Below are 20029 nucleotides of genomic sequence, written 5' to 3' on the forward strand. Positions count from 1 at the left end.
GTCTTTTAACAGGGGCATTTAACCTGTTTACATTAAGTTTAATAATGTCATGTGTGAATTTGATCCTGTCATTATGATTACATAATGCTGGTGATTATTTTGCCCATTAGTTGATGCTGTTTCTTCATGATGCCGATGGTCTTTACAATTTGTTATGTTTTTGCAGTGGCTGGCACCAGTTTTTCTTTCCATTTTTAGTGTTTCCTTCAGGAGCACTAAGACAGGCCCAGTGGTGACAAAACCTCTCAGCATTTGCTTTCTGTAAAGGATTTGATTTCTCCTTTGCTTATAAACTTGGTTTGGTTGGATATGAAATTCTGGGTTGCAAATTCTTTTCCTTAAGAATGTTGAATATTGGCCCCCACTATTTTCTGGCTTGTAGTGTTTCTGCAGAGAGATCTGCTATTAGTCTGGTGGGCATCCCTTTGTGGATAATGTGACCATTCTCTCTGGCTGCCCTTAACATTTTTTCTTTAATTTCAATCTTGGTGAATCTGACCATTATGTATCTTGGGGTTGCTCTCCTCAAAGATCAAAAACAAAACAAAACAAAGAAGGGCATTACATAATGGTAAAGGGATCAATGAAACAAGAAGAGCTAACTATCCTAAACGTATATTTACCCAATACAGGAGGACACAGATTCATAAAGCAAGTTCTTAGAGACCTACAAAGAAACTTCAACTCCCACTCAATAATCATGGTAGACTTTACCACCACACTGTCAATATTAGACAGATCAATGAGACAGAAAATTAACAAGGATACTCAGGACTTGAACTCCGCTCTGGGCCAAGAGGACCTAATAGACATCTACAGAACTCTCCCACCCCAAATCAAAAAATATACATTATTCTCAGCACCACATTGCACATCTTCTAAAACTGACCAAATAATTGGAGGTAAAAAAAATTCCTCAGCAAATGCAAAGGAATGAAAATCATAACAAACAGTCTCTTAAACCACAGTGCAATCAAATTAGAACTCAGGATTAGAAATTCACGCAAAACCGCACAGCTACATGGAAACTGAACAACCTGCTCCTGAATGACTACTGGATAAAGAAATTAAGGCATAAATAAGTTCTTTGAAGCCAATGAGAACAAAGACACAACGTACTACAATCTCTGGGACACAGCTAAAGCAGTGTTTAGAGGGAAACTTATAGCACTAAATGCCCACAGGAGAAAGGAGGAAAGATCTAAAATCAACACCCTGATATCACAATGAAAAGAACTAGAGAAACAAGAGTAAACAAATTCAAAAGTTAGCAGAAGAAATAATTAAGATCAGAGCAGAACTAAAGGAAATGGAGACATGAAAAACTCTTCAAAAAATCAATGAATCCAGGGGGTGGTTTTTTGAAAAGACTAACAAAATAGACCACTAGCCAGAATAATAAAGAAGGAAAAACAGAAGAATCAAGTAGACAATAGAAAAATGATACAGGGGAGATCACCACTGATCCCATAGAAATACAAACTACCGGGGCCTATCATGGGGAGGGGGGAGGGGGGAGGGATTGCATTGGGAGTTATACCTGATATAAATGACTAATTGATGGTTGCTGACGAGTTGATGGGTGCAGCACACCAACATGTCACAAGTATACATATGTAACAAACCTGCACGTTATGCACATGTACCCTAGAACTTAAAGTATAATAATAATAAAAAAAAAGAAACACAAACTACCATCAGATAATACTATAAAAACCTCTACACAAATAAACTAGAAAACCTAGAAGAAATGGATAAATTTCTGGACATACACACCCCCCCACACGCTGCAAGACTAAACTTGGAAGAAGTCGAATCCCTGAATAGACCAATAGCAAGTTCTGAAATTGAGTCATTAATAGCCTACAAACCAAAAAATGCCCAGGACCAGATGGATTTATTGCCAAATTCTACCACAGGTAAAATGATGAGCTGGCATCATTCCTTCTGAAACTATTCCAAACAACAGAAAAAAAGGGACTCCTCTGTAACTCATTTTATGAGGCCAGTATCATCCTTATACCAAAACCTGGCAAAGACACAACAACAAAAAAAGTAAGTTTCAAGCCAATATCCCTGATGAACATCGATGTGAAAATCCTCAATAAAATACTGGAAAACCAAATCCAGCAGCATATCAAAAAGCTTATCCACCATGATCAAGTTGGCTTCATCCCTGGGATGCAAGGCTGGCTCAACATATGCAAATCAATAAACGTAATCCATCACATAAACAGAACCAATAACAAAAACCACATGATTATCTCAGTAGATGCAGAAAGGACCTTTGATAAAAATCTAACACCCCTTCATGCTAAAATCTCTGAATAAACTAGGTATTGATGGAATGTATCTCAAGATAATAAGAGCTACTTATGACAGATGTACAGCTAATATACTGCATGGGCAAAAGCTGGAAGCATTCCCTTTGAAAGCCAGCACAAGACAAGGATACCCTCTCTCACCACCCCTATTCAACATAGTACTGGAAATTCTGGCCAGGGCAATCGGGCAAGAGAAAGAAATAGAGGGTATTCACATAGGAAGAGAGGAAGTCAAACGATCTCTGTTTGCAGATGACATAATTGTATATTTAGAAAACCCCATCGTCTCAGCCCAAAATTTCCTTAAGCTGTTGAGCAACTTCAGCAGTCTCAGGATACAAAATCAATGTGCAAAAATCACAATCATTCCTTTACACCAATAATAGACAGAGAGCCTAATCATGAGTGAACTCCCATTCACAATTGCTACAAAGATAATAAAATATCTAGGAATACAACTTACAAGGGATGTGAAGGACGTTTTCAAGGAGAACTACAAACCACTGCTCAAGAAAATAAGAAAGGACACAAGCAAATGGAAAAACATTCCATGATCATGGATAGGAAGAATCAATACCATGAAAATAGCCATACTCTCAAAAGTAATTTATAGATTCAATGCTATTCCCATCAAGCTACCATTGACTTTCTTCACAGAATCAGGAAAAAAAAAAAAAAAAAAAAAAAAAAAACTACTTCAAATTTCATATGGATCCAAAAAAGAGCCAGCATAGCCAAGATAATCCTAAGCAGAAGGAATGAAGCTGGAGGCTACCTGACTTCAATCTATATTACAAAGCTACAGTAAACAAAACAGCATGGTACTGGTACCAAAACAGATATATAGACCAAAGGAACAGAACAGAGCCCTCAAAAATAACACCACACATCTACAATCATCTTATCCTTCACAAACTAGAGAAAAACAAGCAATGGGGAAAGGATTCCCTATTTAATAAATGATGTTGGGAAAACTGGCTAACCATATGCAGAAAACTGAAACCAGACCCCTTCCTCACACCTTATATGAAAATTAACTCAAGATGGATTAAAGACTTAAATGTAAGACCTAAAACCACAAAAACCCTAGAAGAATGCCTAGGACATAGGCATGGGCAAAGACATCATGAATAAAACAGCAAAAGCAAAGGTGACAAAAGCCAAAATTGACAAATGGGATCTAATTAAACCAAAGAGCTTCTGCACAGCAAAATAAAGTATTATTAGAGTGAACAGGGAACCTACAGAATGGGAGAATTTTTTTTTAATCTATCCTTCTGATAAAGGGCTAGTATCTAGAATCCACAAGGAACTTAAACAAATTTACAAGAAAAAAACAACCCCATCCAAAAGTGGGTGATGGATATGAACAGACAATACTACTACAAAAGAAGACAGTTATGCTGCCAACAAATATATGAAAAAAATCTCATCATCACTGGTCATTAGGGAAATGCTAATTAAAACCACAATGAGATACCATCTCATGCCAGTTAGAATGGTGATCATTAAAAAGTCAGGAAACAACAGATGCTGGAGAGGATGTGGAGAACAGGAACACTTTTACACTGCTGGTGGGAGTGTAAACTAGTTCAACTATTGTGGAAGACAGTGTGACGATTCCTCAAGGATCTAGAGTCAGAAATACCATTTGACCCAGCAATCCCATTACTGGGCACATACCCAAAGGATTATAAATCATTGTACTATAAAGACACACGCACACGCATATTTATTGCAGCTCTATTCACAAAAACCAAGACTTGGAACGAATGCAAATGTCCATCAATGATAGACAGGATAAAGAAAATGTGGCACACATACACCATGGAATACTAAGCAGCCGTACAAAAGGAGAGGTTCATGTCCTTTGCAGAGACATGGATAAAGCTGAAAACCATCATTTTCAGCAAACTAACACAGAAAGAGAGAACCAAACACCACATTTTTTTTTTTTTTTTTTTTTTTTTTTTTTTTTTTTTTTTTTTTTTGAGGCGGAGTCTCGCTCTGTCACCCGGACTCGAGTGCAGTGGCCGGATCTCAGATCACTGCAAGCTCCGCCTCCCAGGTTTACGCCATTCTCCTGCCTCAGCCTCCCGAGTAGCTGGGACTACAGGCGCCCGCTACCTCGCCCGGCTAGTTTTTGTATTTTTAGTAGAGACGGGGTTTCACCGTGTTAGCCAGGATGGTCTCGATCTCCTGACCTTGTGATCCGCCCGTCTCGGCCTCCCAAAGTGCTGGGATTACAGGCTTGAGCCACCGCGCCCGGCCCACATTTTCTCATTAATAAGTGGGAGTTGGACAATGAGAACACATTGACACTAGGAGGGGAACATAACACACCAGGGCCTGTCAAGGGGTGGGGGTATAGGGGAGGGATAGCTTTAGGAGAAATACCTAATGTAGATGACGGGTTGATGGATGCAGCAAACCACCATGGCACATGTTTACCTATGCAACATATCTGTACTTTTTGCATATATATTCTAGAACTTCAATTACAATAATAAAAAAGAAAGCAGTTTAGAGGCCATCTAGTGTATTGTAAGTATTTCCCCAAAGGGATCTCACCTGGCCAGGCCAAACTATCATCAGAGTATTCCTTCCAACCATATACAGTAGGGGAGTTCTTCATATCTTCCTTTCTATTACATCTGCAGTGAAGTTTTAGCATCCTGTAGAGATTAGTGCCCTAGGTCACTCTGAAAATCCTGCCAAATGTCTTTGAAGTATTAAATTTTATCTTTAAAACATCTTCAACTTTGCTAGGCTGTGGAACCTAACTACAAACACCTAAAAAAGCTAGGTGAAGTATTAAAAAAAAATAAATATGTACATAGAATCCCATTATTAAAGAAAATCTTAAGTAATGTCTAGTCAATGGCTCATATAATGCTGAATATCTAACAAAGTGTCCCTGTAAGTAAAGCAGGAATACTTTTGTTGGATGAGAAATTCACCAATGGAGGTAACTCACTTTCAAGTTTTGCTTTGTGGACAAGTTCCTCCTTAGATTGCACTGAATCTGATTTGCCATAGTATCACTTATGGATAGATTGCACTAGTTTTATCCTACTGGGATAAAAACAAATAAAGTTTCTCCTATACAACATGTTTATCCAAGACTTTAGATTCTAAATTCAGTACCTTTTGTATCAAACCTTTATCAAGAAAATTAAACTTGTCATCCTTTTTTTTAACCCAAGTGAGTGCATGATATAAAGCAGAAGTAAACATTTTGGCTTTTCAGAGAAGCGGAATACATGATTGGCACCATTTTAGAGACAAGGATAATAAGGCTCAGAGAAATTAAACTAGGGTACTTTGGTGTTTTAACTAAAACTTGGACTATCCTTGGGTAAAGAATCTGGGCTCTGTTCTGTCTCTTGCTGGGCACCTTCCAAGGCCCACATGCCCTATGCTAGAACCCAAGAGAGACATCAGCAACAAATGTAAAGCACTATGCAGGCAAGGAAGAAATATCTGTTAATGATGACTACATCAGACTTGAATAATAGGCAGGTAGGGAGGTTATAATTGATGATTCTATTATTTTTGACAGTGGGATCAACCGTAGAAATCAGTAATATCCAAAATTCAGTCTCAAAAAGAGTTAAATTGTTCTCTTGCTTAGAAATGTGGCTGGGAGCAGTGGCTCACGCCTGTAATCCCAGCACTTTGGGAGGCCGAGACAGACAAATCACTTGAGGTCGGGAGTTCCCGACCAGCCTGGCCAACATGGTGAAACTCTCTCTACAGAAATACAAAAATTAGCCGGGCATGGTGGTGCACATCTGTAATCCCAGCTACTCAGGAGGCTGAGGTGGGAGAATCACTAGTACCTAGGATGCAGAGGTTGCAGTGAGCCAAGATAGTGCCACTGCACTCAACCCTGGGTGACACAGTGAGATTCTGTCTTCCAAATAAATAAATAAATAAATAAATAAATAAATAAATAAATAAACAAACAAACAAACCCTACTAGAAAGAGGAGTTATCTTCCAGAGTTATACCAACAATGATCACCACCAAGCAATTTTGGGGGACCCCAACTCTGATAGGTGATATCAAAAGATCTTTCAATGTTGTTTTCTTTCCTTCCCTCCCTTCCTTCTTTTTTCCTTGCTTCCTTTCCTCCCTTCCCTTGCTCCTTCTTCCTTTCCCTTCCCTCCTTCTTCCTTTCCCTCCCCTCCTTCTTCCTTTCCCTCCTTCTTCCCTTCCTTCCTTCTTCCCTTCCTTCCTTCTTCCCTTCCCATCTTCCCTTCCCTTCCCTCCTTCTTCCCTTCCTTCCTTCTTCCCTTCCCATCTTCCCTTCCCTTCCCTCCTTCTTCCCTTCCTTCCTTCTTCCCTTCCCATCTTCCCTTCCCTTCCCTCCTTCTTCCCTTCCTTCCTTCTTCCCTTCCCATCTTCTCTTCCCTTCCCTCCTTCTTTCCTTCTCTTCCTTCTTTCCTTCCCTTCCTTCTTTCCTTCCCTTCCTTCTTTCCTTCCCTTCCTTCTTTCCTTCCCTTCCTTCTTTCCTTCCCTTCCTTCCTTCCTCCCTTCCTTTCTCCCTTTCCTCCTCCCTTCCTTCCTTCCTCCCTTCCTCCCTCCTCCCTTCTTCCCTCCCTCCTCCCTTCTTCTCTTCCTCCTCCCTTTCTCTCTTCCCCCCTCCCCTTCCCTCTCCTCCTCTTCCCTCCCTTTCCCTCCCCTCCTCTCCCCTCTCCTTCCCTTTCCCTCCCCTTCTCTCCCCTCCACTTCCCTTCCTTTCCCTTCTTCTCTGTCTGTCTTTCATTAGAGGTGGAGTAAAGAGAAGCCAGTCTGTAATTAAAAGCTTTTTTGTATGTATATTTTTGAAAAGCTGTTATCTTAGATCTAGTTCCTGAACTGAGATAATAGGAATATATTGTTTTTAAAATTTAAATAAGTTGGCCAGTAAAGCTTTAATTTAATCTGTTCTAGAGTTATTCAGCTCCTCTAGTTATATGGTAATCTCTAATTTTTATTGTCCAATAGACATCTCTTTCCATCCTTGTGTTTTTCTCCTGTCCCTTTTAATACTCATATAATCATAGATGCATTACCTATGGTGAGAAACACATTGTTTACACTTTAAGAGGTAAGAGTATGGTTTTTCTATTCAGGCAGTATTAGGTTTGAATTTTCATTTCATTACTTATTAGCTAGTCAACCATGAAAAACCAGGCCTCTTTGTTTACTCCTATGCCCTCATCCATAAAATGGGGATACATAAATAAAAACTGTTATAAAGATTAAAATGGAAAACACATATATAGTTTTTAGCATAGTGAATGGTTTGAGTTCAGCAAGTAATAATATGGTTGTTATTATTGCTGTAAATGTGAAACATTATTTTTCATGTTAATTATCTTTTACAAAGTTGTATAACAGCCTTAGTCACTCACAATAAAGTGAACTAAAGATGACAATTTGCATAGTGAAAAGAGCACATAATGAGAAGTTGGAACACACACAATTCACCTGGGATTATCTCCTTAACTAGTGGAGGACCTTTGCAATATCACACTCCAGACCTCAGTTATTTCTTCTGTAAAATAAGTAGTTTGGCTGGGCACAGTGGCTCATACCTGTAATCCTAGCACTTTGGCAAGCGGAGGAGAGAGGATCACCTAAGGTTGGGAGTTTGAGATCAGCCTGACCAACATGGTGAAACCCCATCTTTACTATACAAAAAATTAGCCAGGTGTAGTGGTGCATGCCTGTAATCCCAGCTACTGATGAGGCTGAGGCAGGAGAATCACTTGAATGCAGGAGGCAGAGGTTGCAGTGAGCCAAGATTGCACCACTGCACTCCAGTCTGGGCAATAAGAGTGAAACTCCATCTCAAAAATAAAATGAAATAAAATAAAATAAAATAAAATAAAATAAAATAAAATAAAACAAAACAAAACAAAACCGGTTTGGATAAATGAATTCTGTGTTTTCTGCTATGTGTGTCAGGATAATAAAGTTCAATCTCAACAAGTATGTGTACATGTGTGTGTCCTAGATGCTTGTAAGTATACCTTTATTGTAAAGGAAATATGGTGTAACTAGCAATGCTTTTCTTAGCTGTAAAAAAATTCAATTGTTGAAAGTTGATTATCTCTGCATGTTTCTATCCTGAATGCTAAGTGTCCTCAAGCTCTGTAATTTTTATGGTCTACTTCTAATTTTTTAGATCTTCTACTAAGAGATGGCATATTATTCAAACAACATAATTCCCCAATGTTAACCCTGTTATAAAATTGCTATGCTATTATTTCAATTTTTCAGTCCATAAACTATCAATGCATCTTTATTATTATGTTTATTATATATTGACCATGAAACACAAGAAAACTCTTAAATTCAATTCAAACAACCTTCCCTGAAGAGCAATCAAAAAATAAAAACATTTTAAAATTTAGTTGACATGGGTTCTCACAATAAACCTGATAGCAGCGATTTCAATTCTTGTTATAATTCTGAATTACTTTGTTATTGCAGATGTCTCATTATTCTCATTAAAAGAAAACACATGCACAACAAAAAACACCTAACAAATGGAAGATTGTAAAAAAGAAAATGTTTGAGTATTTATAACACACAAATGGAGCATTTCTGAAACTGCCGATTTTTAAACAGCCAAATCAATAAATCCATGTATCTTACAGGCATTAAAATCATAGGGTCAAATCCTTTACATTTTACAGTGCTGTAGATTTACATGGAAAACCAATTACTTCTGCTTACAACAAAGTGTGCAAGTTGCTAGATATATCCTGGGGACATGTCTAAACAACAGCCAATCTACCAGTGTGTAGCGCTCTCTGGTTCCTTAAAGTTTGTAGCACTGAAGACATATATTACTAAAATGTCTAGCAATGCAATAGGTGTTTCTGTAGCCCAATCACAGAGCACAGGAGAGGAGGGAAGGATTTTCCAAAGCTGTTCAAAAGACTTTTAAGTGTATGATGCTGTTCTTTAACTCTTTTTATTGCTTTAGTGCAGATTTAGAAAGAGCATATATATATATTTTTACAGTAAATCTCAGGCATAGTCACACATATAACTACTCATATTTTCTTTGCATTCCTAAATGCTTTATTATAACTCATGAAATCAAGATGTAACAATATGAATAAAGCCTACACATTTTGGATCCAAATTCTTACAGCTCTATAAAGATGCAAATGGGTACTTGTGAGCTGTTCCTAATAACTAATTAATTCATCTCACTTTGCTTTTGGCTGGAATGATAATAAACCAGAGTGGTGATGGGTTACCTCATGCTGATTAGAAGCTCTAATTGTCACACATATTTTAGATGAATGAAAATGTAGAATGGAATTATTTATTTTTTAATAAGTAAAGTGTATTAGAAGATACAACTCAAAGTGATGGCCCTTGAGAGAAAAAATAATAAAAGGAGTTTGTAGTTGTTTGAATGGCATCCCCCCAGAATTCATGCATGTCTGAAGGATCAGCATGTGACCTTATTTGGAAATAGGGTCTTTACAGTTATAATCAGTTGATGATCTCAAGATGAAGTCATCCTGGATTTAAAGTGGGCTCTATCTCTAATGTCCTAATTGGAAGACAAGAGAGGCCAGATATAGTCTCTTATGCCTATAATCTTAGCACTTTGGGAGGCCGTGGATGGAGAATGACTTGAGGCCAGGAGTTTGAGAGCAGCCTGGGCAACAAAGCAAGACCTTGTCTCTACAAACAATTTAAAAATTAGCTGGGTGTGGTGAAACACACCTGTAGTCCCAGCTGCTCGGTAGGCTGAGGCAGGAGGACCACTTGAGCCCAGAAGGTCAAGTCTGCAGTAAACTACGGTCATGCCACTGTATTCCAGCCTGGGTAAGAATGCAAGACCCTGTCTCAAAAAAACAAAATAAATAAAAAAGGAAGAGGAGAGAACACAGAGAGGAAAGTGATAAAAAAAAAGATGGAGACAGACATTGAAGCAATGCATCTACAAGCCAAGGAAGACCAGGGACTGCCTGCAACCCCAAGAGTTAAGAGAGAGGCACGGGATGGGCTCTTCCTCAGAGCCTACGGAGGGAGCTGAACCTGCCAACACCTTGATGTCAGACTTCTGGCCTCCTGAACTATGAGAATAAATGTCTGTTATTTCAAGTTATGAAATTAATGGTATTTTGTTTTGGGTCTCTGATGGTAAGAAGGCTAATAGTTGCTGCTCTGCGTTTTTTCAATGATTTTACCTTAAACAGAGGGTAAGTCCTAAATGTTGTGTTATTTAGGGAGCTAGAGCCTTGGTTTGAAAATACTAAACTGAATGTGTTAACTTCCATTTGCCAAAATAACTCATAAGGACTAAGCAATTAACGCTAGCAAATTCTATTGGCCATGAGGCTACAGTTCTTCATTTGTTTTCTGGATCACTGTTTTCTAAGCCATTCAGATGGTATTGAGTTAGCATTAATGCGAGGAAATCTTAAATTTTCTTTTTTTATTATACTTTAAGGTCTAGGGTACATGTGCACAACGTGCAGGTTTGTAACATATGCATACATGTGCCATGTTGCTGTGCTGCACCCATTAACTCATCATTTACATTAGGTATATCTCCTAATGCTATCCCTTGCCTCCCCCATCCCCCCTCCCCCAACCCCACGACAGGCCCCAGTGTGCGATGTTCCCCTTCCTGTGTCCAAGTGTTCTCATAGTTCAATTCCCACCTATGAGTGAGAACATGCAGTGTTTGGTTTTCTATCCTGCGATAGTTTGCTGAGAATGATGGTTTCCAGCTTCATCTATGTCCCTACAAAGGACATGAACTCATCCTTTTTTATGGCTGCATAGCATTCCATGATGTATATATGCCACATTTTCTCAATCCAGTCTATCATTGATGGACATTTGGGTTGGTTCCAAGTCTTTGCTATTGTGAATAGTGCCACAATAAACATACGTGTGCATGTTCTTTACAGCAGCATGATTTATAATCCTTTGGGTATATGCCCAGGAATGGAATTGCTGGGTCAAATGGTATTTCTAGTTGTAGATCCTTGAGGAATCACCACATTGTCTTCCACAATGGTTGAACTAGTTTACAGTCCCACCAACAGTGTAAAAGTATTCCTATTTCTCCACATCCTCTCCAGCACCTGTTGTTTCCTGACTTTTTAATGATTGCCATTGTAACTGGTGTGAGATGGTATCTCATTGCGTTTTTTATTTGCATTTCTCTGATGGCCAGTGATGATAAGTATTTTTTCATGTAAGGCTGGTTCAACATATGCAAATCAATAAATGTAATCCAGTACATAAACAAAATCAAAGACAAAAACCACATGTTTATCTTAATAGATGCAGAAAAGGCCTTTGACAAAATTCAACAGCCCTTCACGCTAAAAACTCTCAATAAATTAGGTTTGATGGGATGTATCTCAAAATAGCAAAAGCTATTCATGACAAATCCACATCCAGTATCAGACTGAATGGGCAAAACTGGAAGCATTCCCTTTGAAAACCGGCAAAAGACAGGGAGATGTCCTCTCTCACCACTCCTATTCAACATAGTGTTAGAAGTTCTGGCCAGGGCAATCAGGCAGGAGAAAGAAATAAAGGGTATTCAATTAGGAAAAGAGGAAGTCAAATTGTCCCTGTTTGCAGATGACATGATTGTATATTTAGAAAACCCCATCGTCTCAGCCCAAAATCTCCTTAAGCTGATAAGCAACTTCAGCAAAGTCTCAGGATACAAAATCAATGTGCAAAAATCACAAGCATTCTTATACACCAATAACACACAGAGAGCCAAATCATGATTGAACTCCCATTCACAATTGCTTCAAAGAGAATAAAATACCTAGGAATCCAACTTACAAGGGATGTGAAGGATCTCTTCAGGGAGAACTACAAACCATCGCTCAACGAAATAAAAGAGGACAAAAACAAATGGAAGAATATTCCATGTTCATGGATAGGAAGAATCAATATCAGGAAAATGGCCATATTGCCCAAAGTAGTTTACAGATTCAATGCCATCCCCATCAAGCTACCAATGACTTTCTTCAAAGAATTAGAAAAATAAACTACTTTAAAGTTCATATGGCACCAAAAAAGATCCTGCATTGCCAAGACAATCCTAAGCCAAAAGAACAAAGTTGGAGGCATCATGCTACCTGACTTCAAACTATACTACAAGGCTACAGTAACCAAAACAGCATGGTACTGGTACCAAAACAGAGATATAGACCAATGGAATAGAACAGAGCCCTCGGAAATAATACCACACATCTACAAACGTCTGATCTTTGACAAACCTGACGAAAACAACAAATGGGGAAAGGATTCCCCATTTAATAAACCATGTTGGGAAAACTGGCTAGCCATATGTAGAAGGCTGAAATTGGATCCCTTCCTTATACCTTATACAAAACTTAATTCAAGATGGATTAAAGACTTAAATGTTAGACCTAAAACCATAAAAACCCTAGAAGAAAACCTAGGCAATACCATTCAGGATACAGGCATGGGCAGGGACTTCATATCTAAAACACCAAAAGCAATGGCAACAAAAGCCAAAATTGGCAAATGTGATCTAATTATAGAGCTTCTGCACAGCAAAAGAAACTACCATCAGAGTGAACAGGCAAACTACAGAATGGGCAAAGTTTTTGTAATCTACTCATCTGACAAAGGGCTAATATCCAGAATCTACAAAGAACTCAAACAAATTTATAAGAAAAAACCAACCCCATCAAAAAGTGGGCTAAGGATATGAACGGACACTTCTCAAAGGAAGACATTTATGCAGCCAACAGACACATGAGGAAATCTTAAATTTTCAAAACCAAAAATTGTAATATTTTTAACTTATTTTTCATTTTGCATATGCAATTAAAATACATATCATATTATTGTTACAAAGTAAGCAATACTCACGATCAACATTTTGGCATATATATTATTGTAAATATTTTTATGTGAATGCTTTTTTAAATAAATATGACCTCTTCTACTAATACTGACTTAAAACTGGGGTATTTGCTTATTGTTTTATATAACCATAATTTACATATGATTTAACATTTTGACACTATTCCATTTAAAATAGACATACAGTATTCCAAGTTACAATTGAGTCTGAATGTTCTAGGTAACTTCCTATAGCTGGATATTTAGGTTTTAAAAAAACACTATTTGCTATTAAAATAATATGACAATACGCTTCTAGCTAAAAACTTTGCAAAAATGTGATTGCTTCCTAGGCTAAACTCTCAGGATTTGGAAACCTGGGTCGTATCTTTATGAAAAGAAAATTACACATAGAGACATACATATATACTTCTGTATAAAATACATATATATACATTGCTTTCCAAAAAGGTTATAGACATTTTCTGTCCCACAAGCAGTATATGAGACTTAATGTTTCTCATATGCTTTCCAGAATGGGATGCCTGCATTTATTTTTATCTTTATTACTTTAATCAAAGGAAAATGCTAACTCACTTTTATTTTAATTTGCATTTCTCTATTTGCTAATGAGATTGAACATTTTATCATCTTTATTGGCTGTGTATAGCTCTGTGAATTGAACACCCAATCATTATTTTTTTATTGGAATATTCATCCTTTAATTATTTTATAGTAGGTAATTAATTTTTATTTTCAATGTTTATCATTTGAGAAGCAAAAGCAATGATGATAAAGTTTTCAGGCTTCAAATCTCTATGTCTGGAAGAACACATGGCTTGGATTAAATTATCCTTAGTGTCTCTTCTACCCTAATATTAAATCTTAGAATTCATACTATAATACTTTTAGCAAGATTTTTCAATTTTCGTGATTTCTCTCAAAGTAAGAGTCATATTGTACCAAATATCCTAATGAACACATGTTCTTCACTTCGATTATTTTTACCATCTTCCCCATTATTTTGTCAGGGGAAAAAAAAAACCATAGGATCTTGGCTTTCAAAATCTTTTAAAATGATATGGTAAATGTCATAACTTTCTGTTAGATTCAACCATTCCCTGCCTCAGATATTTTGTTCATATTTAAAACATGATTTTTGGCAATTTACTTCGGAAGTACTCTGGCCATTATGCTAAAATTATATAGGCATAAAAGACAACCTGAGAGAAAAGAAGGAAAAATAAATAAACAAGTTACTTTCAAGTCTCTGATCGTAGGCTGAACAACAAGCTTATAATGTGTGTGTGTCATGATTTCAAACGGAAATTCGCTGAGTATCTTGTGTAGAGAAAAGGAATACACAAGGGATTACTTTCTTTTTTTTCTCACTTGTAATGGTAGTTTACCTCATCTATAAATTGTAGTCATGTGCTTTATGGTTTGTATATCGTCCTGATCCAGTTTATGTGCCACTTCAAAGTCGCTCAACTTCATCTTCCCAGTTGTATCATGAGCTATATGCTTTGCTTGCCAAGTTTCTGGAAGTAGCTCAAGATGTTCCTAGGTCTGAAAAGCCCTGAGCTCTGATCATACCCTAGGCCAGGCCACCATCACATAAAATGCTGATTGAGAAAAAGATACCTATGTGTCTGCACAGTCATCAGAAGCTCTGGCTTCACAGGGGACTGCCTGGGAGGTGCAGAGCAATCAATAAGCTGTTGGTGAACTCAACCAGTGAGAAACAAGAGAGCAACTGCTCACACCTTCTATCCACGGACTGTGAGACAGTTCATGCGGCTTCTCAAGAGACACCCAGGAGACCTAGCAAGCGCTGTGCTTTGTCTTGAAGTTGTGGCCACCACAGCTGGATAATGTACCACCATTACCTGTTTTCTCTTCTTCCCTGGATCGTTTTCCTTGTTCTCTCATTATTGTTTTCCTGAACTTAAAACTTTAAAGGCATTACCTTGAAAGCCTGACCTCATTCTGTTTTCCAGGAACCTGGGCTGACGTGAATTAAAGGTTGTAGTTGTTAAAGAAAATACATGACTATTTTATAAAATTTAAAATATATATTATTTACATGTACACTGGGTCCAGTTTTCATAGAGAAGTTTGATCTACTCTGAATTCTATCAATATTGGTGCAAAAGTGAATTTACTTTATATTAGCAAAAAGTAGATTAATCTCTCTATTTTACAATCTACCCTTTTCTTCAGTTTTCAACCCATTCTCACCCCTGAATATTGGTAGAGAGGAATCAAAGTGATTGAAATTGGAACAATTTAATTAGATGGCTTTTAGAAGTTATTAGTTAAAATGTTAAGGTTTTAGGTAACAGATGCTTTTGCTGAATCAGCAATGCTGAGAAACTAATATGAATAAAAATTTTATGATATATGGATTAAGATGATGATCCAGAAAGAAACATATAGTGAAAACATTATAGAGAATATAAAGTTAAAAATATAAAGGTTGTTCTTGTTCCAGCCAATAGATGCCACCTGCCAGGATGCCAGGAAAAAAAATCAATGTTCCTTTGGAGTGAGAGTATATATTATTCCTAAAGCATTTAATTCATCAAAACCTTGCAAGACTACACCATGTGAATACTGACCTGTGAATAGGTACCAGAGGTTGTTTGGCTCCAGTGTTTCCACCTCACCCCTGCGGGTCGTCTTTCTGTGCCGAATTTTATAGCCAGTAATAAATCCATTTTGTGTTCCTGATGGAGGAGGCAGCCAGCTAACTTTGATACTCTGTAAAATAATAGATGTAAATCAAAACATTGAAGAAAGAAAGAACAATGGGACAGGGTCAAAGAAGAAATCCAAACATAAATGTGAAGAAAGCAGAGAAGCAAGAAGTGTTAGCAATTGCCACTTAAAGACAAATTAAATTTGTTCTTACAATCTGACACCATTCTTATTTGTCTGGTTTTAACAAAAATACACAATTCCTTTGATTGATTGAATGCATTATCACAATTCCTTTGATTGATTGAATGCATTTTGCGTATGCTGCTAAAATGACAGTAAAATATTCTAAATGGTATAAAGTCATAAAACAATACAGAATAACGCTATATTTCAAGAGAGACGTGAAGTAATATTTGGAAGGTGCAAATTGGAGGGATATATGGTATATTAGTCTGTTCTCACACTGCTAATTAAAGACGTACTCGAGACTGAGTAATTTTTAAAGAAAAAGAGGTTTAATGGACTCACAGTTCCACATAGCTGAGAAGCCTCACAATCATAGCAGAGGGCAAAGGAGGAGCAAAGACATGTCTTACATGGCAGCAGGCAAGGGAACGTGTGTAGGGGAATTCCCCTTTATAAAACCATCAGATCTCGTGAAACTTATTTACTGTCATGAGAATAGTACAGGAAAGACCTGCCCCCACGATTCAATTACCTCCCACTGGGTCCCTCCCATGACAGGTAGGAATTATGTGAGCTACAATTCAAGACAAGATTTAGGTGGGGACATAGCCAAACCATATCATAGGGTGACTGAGCCAAAGAAGAGAGCCTGAAAACGAAATACCTTTATAAGAGATAGTAACGAAAAAGCAAGGCAATGAAGCGCACGCCAAAGTCAGGGATGACTGGACATTGTTCCTGCTTATATAACTTGGAAGGTAGGACTTCCAAGCATAGTTTTGAAAGGTTTCTACCTATACCCAGTAAAACCAGGCTACTAACCCTCCCTGACCTTGGAGGTGTTGGTAGTTTTGTCTTCTGGGGATATCGAACTCAAAGGCCAAAGTTTCAGAGATATTAAACACAGGAGAGAACAGGGATGTAGGCAAGGGTAATTAAATCAAAGATATGAGCTACTCATGTCTTCTTCCTTCATATGACACCTAGAGCAATGGCAACCAGGTATATGCTTCTTGGGTAGAATATCATATAATCCTTCTCTAGAGAAAATTATTATCTTTGCCCTAGAGAAAAAAAAAAAAAAGTCATATCCCTGATCAATTTCCCAACAATGAGGCTACTACTGATATGGACAGAAGATAGGGAAATACTGGGTAGAAGAAGGCAGTTCTCTGGCAAAAGGCCCCGCCCACAAGCCTGGAAACCCACAGTCCTAAATGGGAACAGTCATTCCTGTTTTCACACCCAAATGTTGCCATTTGGCCTGCCATGCCCCCTATCCTGTACCCATATTAACCCCAAACACCAGGCTCCACAAGCGAATGAGTGGACTAGCAGAAGAACAGAGGAACAGAAGAACAGTGTGGCAGAGAGGAAAAGAAGAGAAGGAGCATCTGAACATCGAGAAGAGTTCAGCTGGGGATGGTCGGGTAGGAGATCAACAGTGGGATGACCAAACTCCAGGAGAAGATCATCTTCCCACTCCATCCCTTTTCTAGCTCCCCATCTATCCCACTGAGAGCCACCTCCATCTGGTAATAAAGTCCCCCACATTTACCATCCTTCAATTTGTTCATGTGACCTGATTCTTCCTGGATGCTGGACAAGAACCTGGGTACCAAGAGGGCACTAAGCTGGTTAAAACTTAAGCTGTCTGCAGATGGCAGAGCTGAAAGAGCACTGCAGCACACCTGATGGGGCTTTGGGAGTCACAGACACCCACCCCTAGATGCTACCGTGGGCCCAGAGACCAAAAGTGCTCACCCTTGCTCCTGCCCATCTGCATGCTCCCTCTCCCATAAGGGGTTTGAGGGTGCAGCAGCCAAACAGACAAGCACACCAGTGTCACACTCGGCGAGGGTGTGTTCCAGGAAAAGAGTACAATCTGAAAAAAAGATATTTAAAAGGCAACAAACAGCAGTGAAGACAATGAAGAAAATTGTAATGTGATAAAAGATTTACTATGATGAAAAACCAGACTCAACAGAGTACATACTGTTTAATTCCATTTATGTGAAGTTAAAGAACAGGCAAAAGTAATCTACAGTATTAGAAGTCAGAATAGTTTATGGTAGTTGTTCTGGGTTTTTACTGGAAATGGGTACCAGGAGACTTTTTGGGGTGATGTGAATCTGCATGTTGATTTCATGTTTGTTACTCAGATGGATACAATTGTCAAAATACACATTTATGGGCTGAATTGTGCTCACAAAGGGTCATATGTTAAAGTTATAACTCCTGTATCTTAGAAGAATGTGACTGAACTTGGAGATAAGTCCATTAAGGAGGTAATGAAGTTTAAATTAGTTCATTAGGGTAGGTCTTAAATATGACATGATTGGCATCCCTAAAAGAAAATTAGGAAACAGGTATGCATAGAGAAAAACCACATGAAGACACTAGAGGAAGGTAGCCATCTATAAGTCAAGGAACGAGGCCTCAGAGGAAACCAAATCTGCCAACAGATTGATCTTGGACTTTTCGAGCTTCACTAACTGTGAGAAAACAAATGCTTGTTTTTTAAGCCACCCAGTCTGCAATATTTATTTTGGCAGCCTTAGAATACCAGTATATTCATAAGACTGAACAGTTAAGATTTATAATTTCATTTATTTTAATTGCACCTCAACAAAAGAAGGAAGAGGAGCAGAAGCAGCAGTAGAAAAAAAGAGAAAAGATTGGGGAAGAAAATGAGGATGGAAGTGTGTCAGAACCAAATCCTGACACAAAAATAAATCAATAGATGATATCTAAAAATGGTGAATTAAAACTGGTAAACTAAGAGATATCTAAATAAGTAGATTACTGAGAAACATAAAGGTAAATGTCAGAAAAAATAAAAATAACAAAAAAATAACAGCCAAGTGTCATAAGGCAGTCTTTAGGGAATGGGGGCAGAGTTTGGGGACGGGAAAGAAAGTGTCTATTTGTTTTTGTTATAGGCTTGTTAGTACTATTTAACTTAAAAAATAATGTGCATGTAATACTCTGAAACTATTTAAATTAAGTTTTAAAATAAGCACACAGAGGTTTTTTGTTTGTTTGTTGTTTTGAGGTGGTAAAAACAAATTACTGGCTGTTAAAAAGAATCCAGACACAGCCGGGTATGGTGGCTCACATCTGTAATCCCAACACTTTGGGAGGCCGAGGCAGGTGGATCACCTGAGGTCAGGAGTTCAAGACCAGCCTGACCAACATGGAGAAACCCCATCACTACTAAAAATACAAAATTAGCTGCGCATGGTAGCACATGCCTATAATCCCAGCTACTTAGGAGGCTGAGGCAAGAGAATCACTTGAACCCAGGAGGCGGAGGTTGCAGTAAGCCGAGATCACACCATTGCACTCCAGCCTGGGCAACAAGAGTGAAACTCCATCTTGAAAAACAAATAAAAAAAAGAATCCACACCCAACATCAAATAATGGATTTGTCCAGGACCTCTCTGTCCCCATTTCAATCACTGGAGCAGAGGCAGGGCTAGACTCTCCAGGGAGATAGAAATGCAAGGTCCTTCTTCCAGCTCTACTACAAATTAGCTGGTGCTCTACAAATAAGTTTCTTTGAGAGAAGAAAAAAATATAATCTAAATTTGCACTTACTTGCTGAGCACTTTGTTATTTTCTGTATAGCTGCCCTCACCCCAACACTGAATTTGAGAACACTGAAATATTACTCCCAGAGGAAATATAAGTTTAGGTTCCCTCGAGCCACTGGCTACAACATTTTTGTCAACTGATGGGTACATAACCTCATTTTATGTGTGTTTCTATTTAATGATACCTTATTTAATATGACAGTGTTGTCAGATCTTTAACATTGAACTTTAATGCCAGAAATAAGGCAGATCACAGCCTTCTTGCTCTTAGGAACCCTGGGACAGCGCTTGAGCACTCCACTCTGGGATCATTTTAAACAGAAAAATCACCAACCAAAAGCACATAAA

The 20029-nt window shown here is 38.0% G+C and overlaps 1 protein-coding gene across 1 annotated transcript in view; it reads right to left on the reverse strand.

The window, feature by feature from the left end:
* DCC (DCC netrin 1 receptor) overlaps positions 1–20029 on the reverse strand; it is a 1242672-nt gene that overhangs the window by 221430 nt on the left and 1001213 nt on the right. Inside the window, exon 13 of the mRNA XM_030926166.1 lies at positions 15818–15959. Within this exon, the coding sequence (XP_030782026.1) occupies positions 15818–15959 (142 nt within the window). The remainder of the gene's footprint in view (positions 1–15817; positions 15960–20029) is intronic.

Source organism: Rhinopithecus roxellana, chromosome 21, assembly GCF_007565055.1.
Source record: "Rhinopithecus roxellana isolate Shanxi Qingling chromosome 21, ASM756505v1, whole genome shotgun sequence".
NCBI classification, from domain to species: domain Eukaryota; kingdom Metazoa; phylum Chordata; class Mammalia; order Primates; family Cercopithecidae; genus Rhinopithecus; species Rhinopithecus roxellana.